Source organism: Canis lupus, chromosome 36, assembly GCF_003254725.2.
Source record: "Canis lupus dingo isolate Sandy chromosome 36, ASM325472v2, whole genome shotgun sequence".
In the NCBI taxonomy this organism is placed as follows: Eukaryota; Metazoa; Chordata; class Mammalia; order Carnivora; family Canidae; genus Canis; species Canis lupus.
This window is the reverse complement of record NC_064278.1, coordinates 20,115,016-20,128,889: the sequence shown is the minus strand read 5'-3', so window position 1 is coordinate 20,128,889 and position 13,874 is coordinate 20,115,016. Positions and strand designations below refer to the sequence as shown.

Here is a 13,874-nt window from a genome sequence, read left to right as displayed (position 1 = left end):
CCTTGCTATGTCTCCCCTAAGTGCAATTCTTGTTTCTATGCAATTTAGTTCTAGTTTCTCCCTTTTCCATTACCGCCCCCCCCCCCCCCAGTATTTGTCCAGCAAAAAGCCTGCTCCATGCATTATTGAAGAGGAGGGGGCTCCATTTGTTCGGGGGCGGGGGAAAGAGCGGATCCTCAGTTTCAGCCTTGGGGAAAAAATAGCCCTTTTTCTTCAAAGGCAGGAGTCACATTCCTTTTGCACTTCTGATAGGAGCTGCTCCAGAGAACACCAGCTGAAAGTAAATGTCCTTGAGGGCCCCAGCATTCTCCTCATCATTAATGCACGGGCATGATCATCCAGGCTTCAGAACCTGCCTGGAAGAGGTAACCCATCCCCCCATCCTTTCAAGGACACTGTCTTTGGACTTCTGGTAATGCATCTATAAATATTTGCATTGGATGTCTACAGGTAGGTTTTCTGTTATTAACATCCTCACATCCAGTAAGTACCTAAGTGAACATAGACTTAAACAGGAAACACACAGCACCCTCTGGAGCAGGCCATTTGTATCCCTTGAAAAGGTTTCGATGACCTTGGATGTTTTTTATTAAAGGAATTCTGTTGCCATCTGTCAGCAAAAGTCGTATTCTTTCTAGAAACAGTGTGCTCTCTAACTTTGCTGGAGGGAACCATAGCAGTAGCCAAGGTCCATTAAAATGTTCTCTTTATTCCCTTGTCCACCCCCAGATGCCGGAAGAAGCATCAAACACCAGGGAAGCAGAGGACACAAGCTTGGATGTGAAATAGCAACACCTTATGCACTGAAGAATAATAAAACAATGTTTTTAATTACAAAAGAAAATGTGTAAGAACATGTGGGGCAAATTTGGGGGCCCTTCCAAGCTAGAACACTTTACACGGATCTGTACATATGGAACTGAACAGAGATTGCTCACTTCTAGAATTTTCTAAGAAATAATCTCAATTGTCAATTTTCCCCTACCCACATAAAAGCAGAGCTTTATGACCCTCCTTTTCAGCCTGGGGAAGGGGGGCTGGGAAAAGACTTTGCACTTTTGAAAAGGCAGCCATATTTGCACTTTTTCCCCTGTGCAGAGGTAATCCAGGCGATGTGCTGGGCTTTGTGGAACCTCACAAAATGGCAGTCCCCGAACTGACTTTTCTCTAGAAACCATTGAGACCCACACCCTCTTTTGTGTTTCTGGTCCTCGCAAACAGAGAACCTAAATCACTTGGAAGGCTTGGTTCTTTCATTCAATGTTAACATTGGAGGGTCCTATTTTTCTCTAAACGGTTTACAGACCTCTCTAAGCAGACTCGAAGCAATCCAGGGCCGAAAAGCATTGCCTAGATTTTCAAAGGATTCTCTGAAGGTTTATGCAAATTTCTGCAGCAAAAATGTTTGCTCGCTTCACGGCAACCCTCGGGTGTTTACAGATTTGAGCCAATTAGATGGGGTATCTTCTGTGCTCGACACCTCGAGTCTGTCTGCATGAAACACCAAAATGGGGGGTTTCTGGCCACTAAAAGGTGTGTGTGTGTGTGAGAGAGAGCGAGAGAGAGAGCGCGAGCAAGAGGGAGAATTCCCCAAACTCTTTATTTAAAGGTAGATCCATGATTTTTCCCAGCTACCAAAAGAAACGTATGTAACTACATTTATTTATGACCAACACTTCCTGCAACGTGTAATCTATGTGTATGTACAAATACACCAAATATATACCCAGAAAACCAAATTTGTAGGTGTACAAATACTCTGCAATGCACCAGCTATTACAACAGAGTTGGGTTTTTTTCCTCTGTACAAGAGCTACAGTTTTTTAAAAGATTTTATTTATTTATGAAACACGCAGAGAGAGAGAAGCAGAGAGAGAAGCAGGCTCCACGCAAGGAGCCCGATGGAGGACTCGATCCCTGGACTCCAGGATCATGCCCTGGGCCAAAGGCAGGCGCTAAACCACTGAGCCACTGATCCCCTTACAATTTTACTATGGGTTTGGGGCGATGGGTCAAGAAGGTATATACTTCCAGAGCAACACAGAATAGAGAGGAAATAAAGACATTGCTACTCCCCTTCATTTCCACATCCCTTCATTTCCCTTCATTTCCACATCCATTCATGCACTGGGTCCCCTGAGTCTTGCCCGAAATCAATGGCTCTAAAACTGGAATTTGGGGAGCATTTTTGCGCGGGAGACAACAAATTTTGCTAATAGAGGAATCACTTCAATGAAAGGTAGCTGGAATTTAGCCAGCAAGCAGCTCTAACCAGCTTGCGGCTGCAGCCACCATCGCCACTGCCACCGCTACCTCCACCTCCACCAACCTCCACCACCACCACCCCACAGGCTGCTCCCTAGCCATGCTTTCAGGCGCTTGGCATCTTTGCTCTACAGAGCAAAGCAGAGACTGCCAACAGCAGAGTCTCAGGCAGCACACGGAGCAGAACGTTTCCAAATCCAGCATGCACATTTGCAGCTGTCTCCTCTCGTGCAAATGTTCCTTAAGCCGCAGGCCACCCGTGACTTAAAATTGTCTTTCCTGGCTCAGGTCCGTGAATGCCACAACCACAGCCTCCTCCCTGGATAGAAAGCTAGGTGGTACTTCATTTCTGGCCCCACCAGAACATTCCCCAGGTTCTTGAAGTGGTAAGCAAATAGCCCACCAACGCCTGAGGGGCTGGTTCGGGCCTAAAACTGATTCCATTTTCTTACCTGTGCAATAAAAAGCACTCTGGAAATTAAAATGTACCTCTTTAAAAACAAACGCATCTAGAAAAAGCAAAGAGCTCTTCAATATCTACCTGACGAAGTGCTTTCCGTTTTGGGGGGAGAAATATTAGTTTCCTTGAATTTCTCCTCTTCTCTACTACCCCTCTTCCCCCTCCTCTTTCCTCATAAAATGGCAGCTGCAGGAGCAGCCTCCAATGGAAAATGGATATCTTGTTAATAACAGATCCCAAACCCCGGCATCAGCACAGGCTCAGTGGAATAATCTGTGGTGTAACCTGGACCCTGGGTCTTCCCCCGCTGGGCCCACAACTTGAGTCCTTTGCGAAGTTCAAAGCTTTCACAGTATCTTAGCAAGGTTATTTAGAGCAAGACGAAGCTAGGGTAGCCCAGCCAGCTCTCTCTGGAATGAAAAAAGAGACCCCTCCCCTGAATTTATTTATTTATTTTTACTGCACAGTGCTTGTAACCCCCACTCTTTTTTTTTTTTTTTTAAATCAAATAGAAGCGTTGGTGAAACGTTGCCTTCTAGTAGTCCAGATGGTGGTTCCTGACTCAGGGAAAGGATTATGTGCGGCGCTCAAAGACACTAGCTCTAGAAAAAGATTCATTTCTTTATTGAGGAGCTAGCTATATTCTGGAGCGGTTGTTTACACTCGGATTTTTCTGCATTTGCTCTCAGGGCTTGTTTCAATAGGTGAGGCCATCCTGGAGAACAGCAGAGGACGTACCAACCGACATCTGAGACGCACACAAGTTGGCTCAAAATGGGCGTGCAAACAGAGCGAAGGGAATACAAATAAATATGGCACCTATTCAAAAAACGGAATCACAGCAGCGGCCACAGCATAGAGACCTAGCGATTTCAGGCGATACCAAGCGCAGTTCAAAACGAAAGCAAGTTGAGAAATAAGAGGCATTTCACAAGGCGACTCGCCAGAGTGAAAAGTTAATGAGTGAAAATGTTATAATCGGCTTTTCAAGTATTCATTCACTTTAGATGGTTAAATTGCTATAATTTGTATAGACTACAGAAAATTATTAAATGTCAACTGTGACATTTTCCTGAAACTTCTGTCATTGGCCCAACATTTTCCCCCAAGCTTAAGGAAGCTGCAGAGCAGGACTACACATTACACTCTTCAGCTAACATGTGCTTTATGAATATTTGGCCCAGACTTTTCCCCGAGATATTACATTTACAAAACACTCAAACCTTTTAGGAGTAAACAAAAGGCACCCGAACCATTCATTATAAAAGCAGAAAAACAGAACATAAATAATATGTTTTAATCAAATAACATAAAGTAAATATTCTGCAGGCATATTTTTTTAAAAAATTAATAGATCTCTTTTAATTTACTCACCATAAAGAAATGATTTTAAGTGTTCAAGTGCACTTATTTGATTAATAAAGCATTTCATATTCAATTATTTAGTGCTAATCATTAGGAAGTTTACGTTGTTGAGGCAAATCACCAGCTCAGACATTAAAAACTACCATTATAAAAATATAGCAACAAGGTCAGTATCAAATTACCCTTACATAGGACAGCTCAAGGGCTGCTTCTGTGTGATACTAGAAACTTTTTTTTTAACACCCAAACCCCTCTCAAAGCGCAGAAACCTCAAGAGCAGTGACATGAAGGTAGCTTGAAATACAGGTAAAGTCCTTTCCAACAAAGAAAATAGATGGTGTCCAACAGCATGTGTTGATCATTAGTTTTAATAGTCTGTGGTAAAATTTTAAAGGTAGAAGTTAATTTGTCAGGCCTTCAGCTCTGTCTTCCTCCAGCTCTTGGGCTTCCTTCTTGGTTTCTCCATCCTTCGCCTCCTGTCGGGAAACTGGGAATTTGTCCTTGTTGTTCTCTTTTTTCCATTTCATTCTCCTGTTCTGGAACCAGATTTTTACCTGTCTCTCCGTGAGGGCTAGGGCGTGGGAAACCTCGATTCTTCTCTTCCTGGTCAGATAAGGGTTAAAAAGGAATTCTTTTTCCAGCTCTAGGGTTTGGAAACGACTGTAGGTTTGTCTTCCTCTTCGTCTACCAGGAGCTGCTGATTAAAAAAAAAAAAAAAGAAAGAAAAGAAAAAGGAAAATAAGCGTTTTAGAAATGTCATGGTGCCTCTGCAGGTTGCTGGAGCTTTCTGGAACAAGCTGAGGGATGAAATACACACAAGTCTCTTTCGCTCTGATATATATATTTCTATATATATATATATATAATATGCAGGCAAGAGGAACAGAGAGAAGGTCCTCCCGATTGCTCTGTCCGCATCTTTACGCGGTTTCTCTACTTTAAGGGGGGAAAAAAAAAGTATTACTTTATGAATAAGAGCCACTGTAGCTACACGAGAAGGAAAAGAAGAGGGAGAGGGGAAAGGTAGTTTTAAAGCTAGAACGTGAGACGAAAGCAGATTTCTCCCCCTCTCCCCGCATTAAAAATAAAAAAAAAATAAAAAAATTGCATCCCAACCTTGTGGTCTCATCCAGGGAAACATTTGAGAAGGAGACGAGCTCTGATTTAAGTGGTCTGGGTCCTCGCCAATATTACCACTGGACGATTTACAGTCAGGATATTGTACCAGCTCGGCCTCTTGCTGGGTCGTAAAAATCGGCTGTCTCTGTAAGTTATCGTATCCGTAAAACTTCGCGGGCTCCCCGTGACAGGCAATCCCGCCGCAGGGGGGAGGCGGCGGCGGAGGCGGAGGATGCGGAGGAGGGGGGGGGGCGGCCTGGTAGGCTGCGGCCGGGCTGCCCCCGCCGGGCTGGAAGTAGTCCTGCCCCGGGCCCGGGCCGCCCCCGCCGCCGCACCCCGGCCCGGCGGGCGGCGGCGGCGGCGACGGGTGCGGGTGCGGGTGCGGGTGCGCGTGCGCCTGCGGGGGCGCGTGCGGGAAGCCGGCGGCGCTGTTGCCATAGAGCTGCAGGGCGGCGGCGGCGGCGGCGTGGCGGCTGCCGACCTCGGGCGCGAAGTGACAGTCGTAGTAAGTGGGATTGATGGCCTCGCCCGCCGCGGCCGCCGCCGCCGCCGCCGCGGCCGCCGCCGCCTTGTACTTGGAGTACAGCGGGTTCACGAAGTACGAGCTCATCGGGGCGGCGGCGGCGGCGGCCCCGGGCGGGCGCTGCGGAGCAGGCAGGGAGCGCGCCTCGGCGCGGCCGCACTGCCGCGGGGGCCTCTGGGGCGGCTGCTCGCGCCGCCGGGGCCGCCGGGCTACGTCGCCGCCGCCGCCGCCGCCGCCGCCGCCCGCCCGCGCGTCGCCTCTGAGGCCCGGCGGCCGCGGGCACCCGGCTACTGGGCGCTCATGCCCGGCTCCTGCGCCCGCCGCCGCCTCCCTCGCGGGTCGCGGGGCCTCGCCCAGCCCCCGCGCTCGCCGCCCGCCCGGCCTCTCCCGGCGCGCGCCGGCTCGGCCGCAATATAATCGCCGACGCCCCGGGTGACCTGCCCCGCTGCCTCCACTGTTTCCTCTCCGGCACCGGGCGGCCCTGAGCGCACGGGGACAAGAAAAAAAGTGCGCCCGGCCCACGGGGACACTCTTTGGCTCCGGCTTACAAACCCCCGCTCTGGAGGGAAGAGAGGAAAAAAAAAACCAACACCCTGTGCCCGCCGCCACCTCTCACCTCGGCCCCCCCGCGGCCCCCTCCCAGCGCTCCCGCCGCCGCCGCCGAGGCTGCCGCCCCGGTGCGCCCCGGCGAGGCATTTTCGCACCACGCCACTGCGCGGAGGAGAAGATGGGGGCGAGATAACCGCGCGGAGGGATCCTCCGAGGCGCCGCCGCCGCTCCCGACGGGACTCCTCACGCCGGCCGGGAGATGCCTCCGCCGGCCTTAAAGGGGGCCCATAAAGCCGCACTGCCAAGGGCTCGCCTCGCCCCCCGGGGCCCCGGGACGCGGCTCGGGGCTGGCGGGGCGGGGGCGCGGGAGGACCTTACACTTGGGGGGAGGCAGGGAGGCCACTCCCAGGAGGCTGCGGGAGCACAGGACTCCCTCCGCTGGCCCCTGGAGCAGCCCCCCGGAGGCCGGCCGTGGCTTTTGCGCTTCTGGACACGCGGGCGCTGCAGCCCCGGGGAGCAAGGGCGGGCGGCGTAGACCCACGGGAGCGCCGCGCGCTGGGGTCGGGCCCTCGCAGGGGGTTGGTGGAAGGCCGCGAGGGTGACCCCCAAACCCCAATCCTGGCATCACCAGAGCGAGCTTTTCCAGGCCGCCTTTTCCAGGCGAGCAGGCCTGGTGGAAATGAGATGTACATTTACCCTTGACGCACTGCACGCCTGGCTGAGGCTCCCAGGTTAATTGATATTTAATGGAAATCATGCCCATGAATATAGTTTCCATCATTTCACCCTTGATAGACGTCAGCACCAGGCTCGCGCGGGGGGGGGGGGGGGGGAGACAAGAATGCGGGGCGGCGGGGGCGCGGGGGGCGCGCATTAGCATTGCCGAGGGACTAAATAGAGAAGCGGGCACCGCCGTTTCCAAGGCGGGAAGGAGAACCCGCGCCAGGGCGGGACGCGCGGCCCCCGGGTCTCGGCCGCGGCCTGGAGCGGCCCGGGACGGGCGGTGGCCGCGGGCGGAGCGCGGGGGCGGGGGGTGGGGGGACCCGCCGCCTGCGAGCCCCCACCCGGGGCCCCGGGGGCCGCTGCTGGGATCGCGCCGGTTCCAGGCGGCCGAAGGCGGCGCCCAGCGTCTGCTGATGGTTCTGGTTCGTCTGCCAAGCCTGGGAACTTAGTGCCCAGAGCGGGCGCCGGACGCGGCTTAAAAAGTTACTAATTTTTCCCAAAAGGAAGGAAAGCGAAGGCTCATCCTAGCTTGTGAGCCACGAGGAAGAGACACGTCCCGAGTCGCGGGGGCAAGTCGAGCGCGAATCGGCAAAATATTGCTGATTTTTAGGAACCCGCGCAGCGTCACACACCGTCTTCTCTCCCCCATGTTACGTTTAACCCCCTTCTCTACGCGTATTCATGTCCAATAAGTGTAATAAGACGTCTGTACTGTGCATTCTCCCTCGCCCACTCGGCCTTCCTCGTGCAATCTTTAGAGGACCGAGCCCCTCTGCCTTAGGGATCACCCACTGTCGTGAAGGCACCAGGCCCACACCAGCCTCGGGACTGACCTGGGACCGTGCGGCTAACGCCAGCGCACTCCACGCCGGCAGCCCGCGCCCAATACAAAGGTCTAAGAACCCGAGACGGGCTCCCCCCCCACCCCCCACTCCCCACCCCAAGGCGCAGCAGGAGGCTCATTTCAACTACCCCCTACTCCTTGTGGGTTGGTCCAGTCTGTGAGTGCGATCCCGAGGTCAGTCCGTGTGCACTGAATCATGTTTTGCAAAAGGAGAAAATGACACCGAGATGGAAAGGCATAGCAAGACAATGTCTAAATATTCTTTTTCAATTGTTTCTACGGGGATTGGCTGGCAATGGTCAAGGTAAACGGGTTGTTAATGAATCTCCAGATGATACAGGCATGCTTTATTTTTATTTTTATTTTTATTTTTATTTTTATTTTAGATTACTAGGGAGTGGAGGAGACCCGGGGCTGGTAGAGGGGGCCGGATTTGTTGTTGTTCTCTGCCGGATATCTATCGCCAGGTAAAACTTCCTTGGAATCGGAAGGCGAACAAACAGATTTTGATAGTCCACGATTTGTACTTCAACCTTGCAAATACCCGACTAAAAGGGAATTATTCTCAATAAAGCCTTGGAACCAACTTTGTAATTGTGGCTTTTTAAAATTTCAGTGTTCGGCGTGTGCAATGGTGCGCATTTAAACTCTGGATCAATGAGTGGCCTTTGGAACAGAATGGGGAAAAAGAGAGAGCCCAGATCTCAGTAATACAAGGCACCTTCCAGAACCGTGTGATTTCTTAGGTGCAGAAAAAAAAAAAAAAAGAAAAGAAAAAGAAAAGAAAAAGAAAAAGAAAAAAAAGAAACAGACACCACGAAATTCATTTCTACCCATTCTGGCCTAATTAAGAAAGCATTACAGCACAACATGTCCTCTTGGGACAAAACATTTAATTCCCCCCTCGCCCCCACCCCGTGCATTCTGTTTATAATCTGAATGGGGAAAGAGCGCGATTAACTTTGTAAATAAAGATCTATGCTTTTACACGTTTGTTTTGATAGAATGCATTAACTTCACCATAACATTTTATAGTTTCAGCTGTGCCATAGTCCAAATTTTCTGAAATCCTGACTAATCCAAAATTTTATACCTAACAAACACGCCTGGAGAATTTAATAGTGTACATTGCTTCTTTTTGGTTAAATTTATCCTAATTTGGAATTAAAAATAAGATTGTAAATATTTTAAATCAAAACCTTCCTCGCCGCCGCAGAGCCAGCTTTACGAGATCACAAAGTGGAGCAACAGCGCTCTCTAGTGGCAAAATGCAGCCTCCAGCCGACCGAGTTTAACTTCCCTTTTTTTCGACCAGTTCTAATCTTGCTCTTTATTTTGACTGGGGCTTGGATCGCTGACACTAATAATGCTTCATCCCTTTGATTGTCAACAAGTCAAGTGCACTAAGCAGGGGCTCCTGAACGCCAAAGATACTTGTACTCCCGAGAGCTTCCAATACTGTCTTTCTCAAAAGCTTCCAGCGCTGCTTTTGCCAGACACAGTAGGTCCCCATTCCGGAATCGCCCACAATTAAAGGACAGGCTAGATTGAACAAAAATTACAACTTTCTAAATATCAACAACAGGCTTTTTTTTTTTTTTGTCGGAGGAGCCAGGCACTTTGAAAACGAAGAAATGATAGACGTTCTATTAATATTTTCTTTTAACGCTGAATATTTGCTATTTTAGCTTTGTGATTTTAATCCTTCAGGCCCATTTCGCTGGGCAATCTGAGGGCAGGGGAAAGCAGAAATAGAAAACAAACTAAAGGCTTTCTGCTGGATCTCTGCGTGGCTGGAAAGGCCCTGTTGGTCTGCGTGTATTGGCATTTCTATATACAACACACGAGCTTCTAAATTTATATCAAAAGTCACAGAGTGAAATGGATTGACTAAGCATTCCACCTGAATTTTTGTTAAAGCAAAGACTTTAATCAGCTTAGGTGTTTCCTTCGAGGTTAATGTTTTTTCTCAATTTCAAAAATGTTTTCTTCCAAATCAGCTGTAACGATTACGTTTCTATTAGCAAAGGGATGTAATTTACAACAATACTTTTGCTGCAAAGTTTGGAATGGAGAGCCAGGTATCCTCATGAAAGGGCATTTAAATAACTTCTTTTTTGTGTGTGCCAACCGGCAACCATGCGGCTGGGAGACCCTCGGCTGGAGTAAATGACTCAAGATCACTAACTCTTCCTCCCCCCCAAAGAACAGGCCAATTAGAAAGAAAGAAAGAAAAGAGAGAGAGAGAGAGAGAAAAAGAAAAGAAGGAGCTAGACCGTGGCCATAGTGAAATATTATAAAGAGCCACCCACTGTAGGCTAATTCTAATACCTGGCCCACTTTAAAGATCAGAAATATATCATGATATCTCCTCTTTCCTACCCCCCCCCCATTTTTTTATTTCCTAGGTGCTCACACCTCACTGGGGGCTCCCAAGCCCCTGCCTTCTTGGTCCAACACAGTCTTGTTTATATTTTATTGTCCAGATTTTAAGACCCAGTTTTGTCTGCATTTTTCCCTTCCTCCCACAAACACAACATCAAAATGAGATGGTTTCAAAGCGAAGCGCCCGCCGAGCCTGTCGTAAACTCATTACCTCCAGACGTCTCGCCGGCTCGATGGCTTTATGACACCTTGGCTCTTCCTGTTTTCAAAGAGCCCTAGGTATCGGGTTGGCCGCAGGGGCGGGGGTACGCTGCACCTTCGGCCGGATCTGGGCCTTGGCTTTCCCTCCCAGCCCCCCTCTTCTTTTCCTTCAAGTCCCCTCTTTCATCAGGACCCCCCCAAACTCTGCCATCGCCCCTGCCCCTTCCCCCCAGCCCAGGACACCCGGCGCCACCCACTCTCAGGCCTGCAAAGGCTGTGCTGGGCCGAACCCTCACTTACAATGACCTTCATTTTAGCCCCTAAGTGCGGCCCTCTGAGGGCCGAGCTGGGAGCTAAGCACACTCGGGAACTGAGTTTGGGCGGCGGGGAGGAGGGCGATGAGATGGGGTGGGGGTAGCTGCGGGGGAGAGCCTTGACCATTTCGATCTGCTAAGGTCACTTTGGGGCTCTTGTATGTAGGGCGGAAGCTCACAGCCTAACTGGCTCAGCCCTCCCGGAGCCAGCCAGCCTGAGGAGGTGGGGGAGTCGCTGCAGAGTGCAGAGCTGGTCTCTCCCTTGTTTAGAATGGGGAGCGGATGGCTGGTCCTCCCTGAGCAGAGGGAGACAAGGGGTGTGACGGTGCCATCGCCCCAGCCACAGGGTGCCTGGCTTCCGGGGCCCGTGGGCCCCGCTGGGCACTGCTGCAAGGCTGACACCAGGCCTAGGGCACAGAGTTCGCTGAGAAGCTGGAAGCGGGCTGCAGAAGGGAAGGACTGAGCAGCCAAGAGCACCCCGGGGCTGTGCTCTGGCTGGGTCTGCCCAACAAAGGGAGACTCAGGGGCACAGCAGACCCACTTCTCAGGTGGAAGGTCCCCAGATTTTCAGCAGTGTCTCCCTCCCAGGGATGGAAGCGGAGTCCTGTGAGGGTGATATTTTGCAGAGAGACGGAGAAAGCAGGCACACAGTGTTCAGGGCCAGCGTCTGGGCTCCATTTGATCAGGTCAGCATTTATTGGTAGGAAGCGGTAACGTTTACAACTGGTTCTCAGGCAGGAACCCGGAGGGCCTCCACCCGCGGCCGCCCACGCAAGCCGAGCCCTCCGAGGAGAGAGTGGCTCCTCCAGTGCACTGAGAATAGACCCCGACCCACCAGAGGCCCTGGGCTCCCCTCTAGGCCTCCTTCCCGGTCTCAGTGGAGGGCCCCCAGGCTCCCTGAGGAAAGGGGACCCTGGTAACTAGTGGGCCCCCGGGTGGGCCTCCCACTGCGGTCGCTCTGCCTTCATCCTCAGAAGTGGGGCGCACTTGGCCCCTGCTTGAGCAACGCTGGGATTGCTAAACTACAGCACTTTTCAGAAACCTAGGGAACATTTACACAGGAGAGGGCCCCTCAATCCAGCGTGCACTCACAAAATATAGCATTTCCTACGGAACCAACGGTTCAGTCAAGGGAGGGAGCGGGGAAAAGGCAAAACCCCAAAGCCACTTCGTTTCTCGGACACATAAGCGAGCAAATACAGAGTCCCCCAAATACCTCACAGAGACCAACCACACAGTCACTTCTACCTAAAAAGGGCGGGGATGGGGGAGAGGAAATGTCCGAATCGCTGGAGAATTTCTGGAAATCAAGCATCCACGAACAAACAACAAAAAAAACCCCACTGCCTTTGCAGCACAGAGTGGTCCCGCCGGCGCCGCGCCGGGTCAGTCTCCTTTGGGGCATTTCTCCTTGCTCATCTTTTTCATTTTCATTCTACGATTCTGGAACCAGATTTTGACCTGTCTCTCTGTGAGGTTCAGAATCCTTGCCACCTCGTAGCGCCGGTCCCGGGTGAGGTACATGTTAAAGAGGAATTCCTTCTCCAGCTCAAGCGTCTGGTATTTGGTGTAGGGACAGCGCTTTTTCCGGGTGGAGCGAGCGTGGATCCAGTTTGCTGCAGGGTTGTCTACGAAGAGGGGGGTTTGGAGAAAGGGATCGAGGGGCGGAGGGGAGGCAAGGAGAGACGACAGGGTGGGGGAGAGAGGTCGTTAAATTAATTTCACCAAGGATGGCCGCTTTTCACAACTTGGGGGGAATTATCATAAAAAGCCTTAATGCCCGCGCTCTGTTTACCGTACAAACCGCGCGCCTAGGGTAGGTGGTTATGGGAAGCTTTTTATGGATGCGTGTTGCTCGCCTAGGCTAGAGTAGGCGTCTAGACGTTTTTATAGGTTAGTAAAACTATCAGTTTTGCACATTCGAGCCTTACAGGTTTCAGCAATAAATCAGGGGGCAATTTCTTTTGCACTTACTTGGGTCAAGTTGCTGCTGCGGCGGCTGCGGATGCTGCTTCTCCTCCTCCTTCAGTGGGCAGCCCGGGCTCGGGTGGTCGCTGCAAGCCGGGGGCTCCGACGAGCCGCCTGCCCCGGGCCCGGCCCCGGCCCCGGCCCCGATCCCTGCCCCGGGCCCGGGTCCCCCAGCCGCCGCTGCCGCCTTGTCCCGTAGGAACGAGTTGCAGGAGAACTCGGGGCCGCCGCTCCCCTGGGACTCCCGGGCCGCGGAGCACTCAGTCCGTTTGGAGGAGGAAGACGTGGACGTGGAGGAGGAGGTGGAGGTGGCGGCGGTGGCGGCGGCGGCGGCGGCGGCGGCGGCGGCGGCGGGGGTCGGGGCCGCTCCGGTTTCAGGCTTAATCCCGTAGTGGCGCCCGTTGGGTGGGCCGCTGGGGCCGGGGCCGGGGCTGGGACCAGGGCCCGGGCCGCCTCCGCCCCCGCCGCTCCCGCCGCCGCCGCCGCCGCCGCCGCCGCCCGCGCCGCCGGGAAAACCGGGCAGCGGCTCCATCCAGGAGCGCATGTAGCGGCCGGGCTCGGAGGCGGCGGCGGCCAGGGGCGGCGGGGGCACGTACGGGTGGTACAGGCCGCTCATCGCCGCCGCCGCCGGGGGCTGGGCGGGCACCGCGGACCACGAGGCGGAGAACACGGCCGATTTGGGGGCAAAACTACACGAGGCAAACTCGGCGGCGGCGGCGGCCGGGCTGTCGGCCACACCTGTGGGCCTGCCCTGCGCGCCGGGCCCCGGCGGGCCGAAGCGCGCGGCGAACACCTCGTCGCCCTCATGGCCTATGAGCGAGTCCACGTAGTAGTTGCTGAGGGCGCCACTGGACGACATTTTGAGGCGCCGCGCGCTCCCACCAAGGTTACACTGCCCGCCGCCGCGCCGCTCCCCGCCGGCGCCCGAGCCGCCGACTAGTTCGCAGGCTGCAGCCTCCACCATTGGTCGCGCGGCCCACGTGATCATATTTACCAATACCGGGAGTAAATCAGTCCGCAAACTGGGGGCTGCTGTGATTTAAAAAAAAAAATCATCATCAACACAAGCGCCGCAATTAGAGCCCAGGAGCCCGGTCCGCGCGGCCAGCCCGGTCCGGCGGGGCCCGGCCAGCCCGGCGGCGGCTGCAGCGGCGGCGC

At 53.1% G+C, this 13,874-nt stretch overlaps 2 protein-coding genes across 3 annotated transcripts; both read right to left on the bottom strand.

Moving 5' to 3' along the window:
- Positions 1-3,328: 3,328 nt before the first annotated feature.
- Positions 3,329-5,834, bottom strand: HOXD8 (homeobox D8). Of its 2 annotated transcripts, none has more exons than XM_025460284.3 (2): positions 5,207-5,834; positions 3,329-4,787 (listed from the first exon to the last, which is right to left on the bottom strand). In XM_025460284.3, exons 1-2 carry the CDS (start codon positions 5,817-5,819, stop codon positions 4,492-4,494), a joined length of 909 nt encoding a protein of 302 aa, XP_025316069.3. In that variant the 5' UTR covers positions 5,820-5,834; the 3' UTR covers positions 3,329-4,491. The 2 variants fall into 2 exon arrangements, with proteins under 2 accessions (XP_025316069.3, XP_025316070.3); XM_025460285.3 differs by having other exon boundaries at positions 3,329-4,784.
- Positions 5,835-11,414: 5,580 nt separating this feature from the next.
- On the bottom strand, positions 11,415-13,841 carry HOXD9 (homeobox D9). The gene is made up of 2 exons (XM_025460281.3): positions 12,723-13,841; positions 11,415-12,376 (listed from the first exon to the last, which is right to left on the bottom strand). Exons 1-2 carry the CDS (start codon positions 13,702-13,704, stop codon positions 12,135-12,137), a joined length of 1,224 nt encoding a protein of 407 aa, XP_025316066.1. The 5' UTR covers positions 13,705-13,841; the 3' UTR covers positions 11,415-12,134.
- Positions 13,842-13,874: the final 33 nt, after the last annotated feature.

What these genes read in the sequence shown, in the direction of transcription:
- HOXD8 (XM_025460284.3), bottom strand. Translation starts at nt 5,819, where the DNA reads ATGAGCTCGTACTTCGTGAACCCGCTGTACTCCAAGTACAAGGCGGCG. An exon ending in TCCCTGGATGAGACCACAAG is followed by an intron (nt 4,788 to 5,206) that starts GTTGGGATGCAA and finishes TTTTTTAATCAG; the next exon opens with CAGCTCCTGGTAGACGAAGA.
- HOXD9 (XM_025460281.3), bottom strand. Translation starts at nt 13,704, where the DNA reads ATGATCACGTGGGCCGCGCGACCAATGGTGGAGGCTGCAGCCTGCGAA. An exon ending in GCAGCAGCAACTTGACCCAA is followed by an intron (nt 12,377 to 12,722) that starts GTAAGTGCAAAA and finishes CCCTCTTCGTAG; the next exon opens with ACAACCCTGCAGCAAACTGG.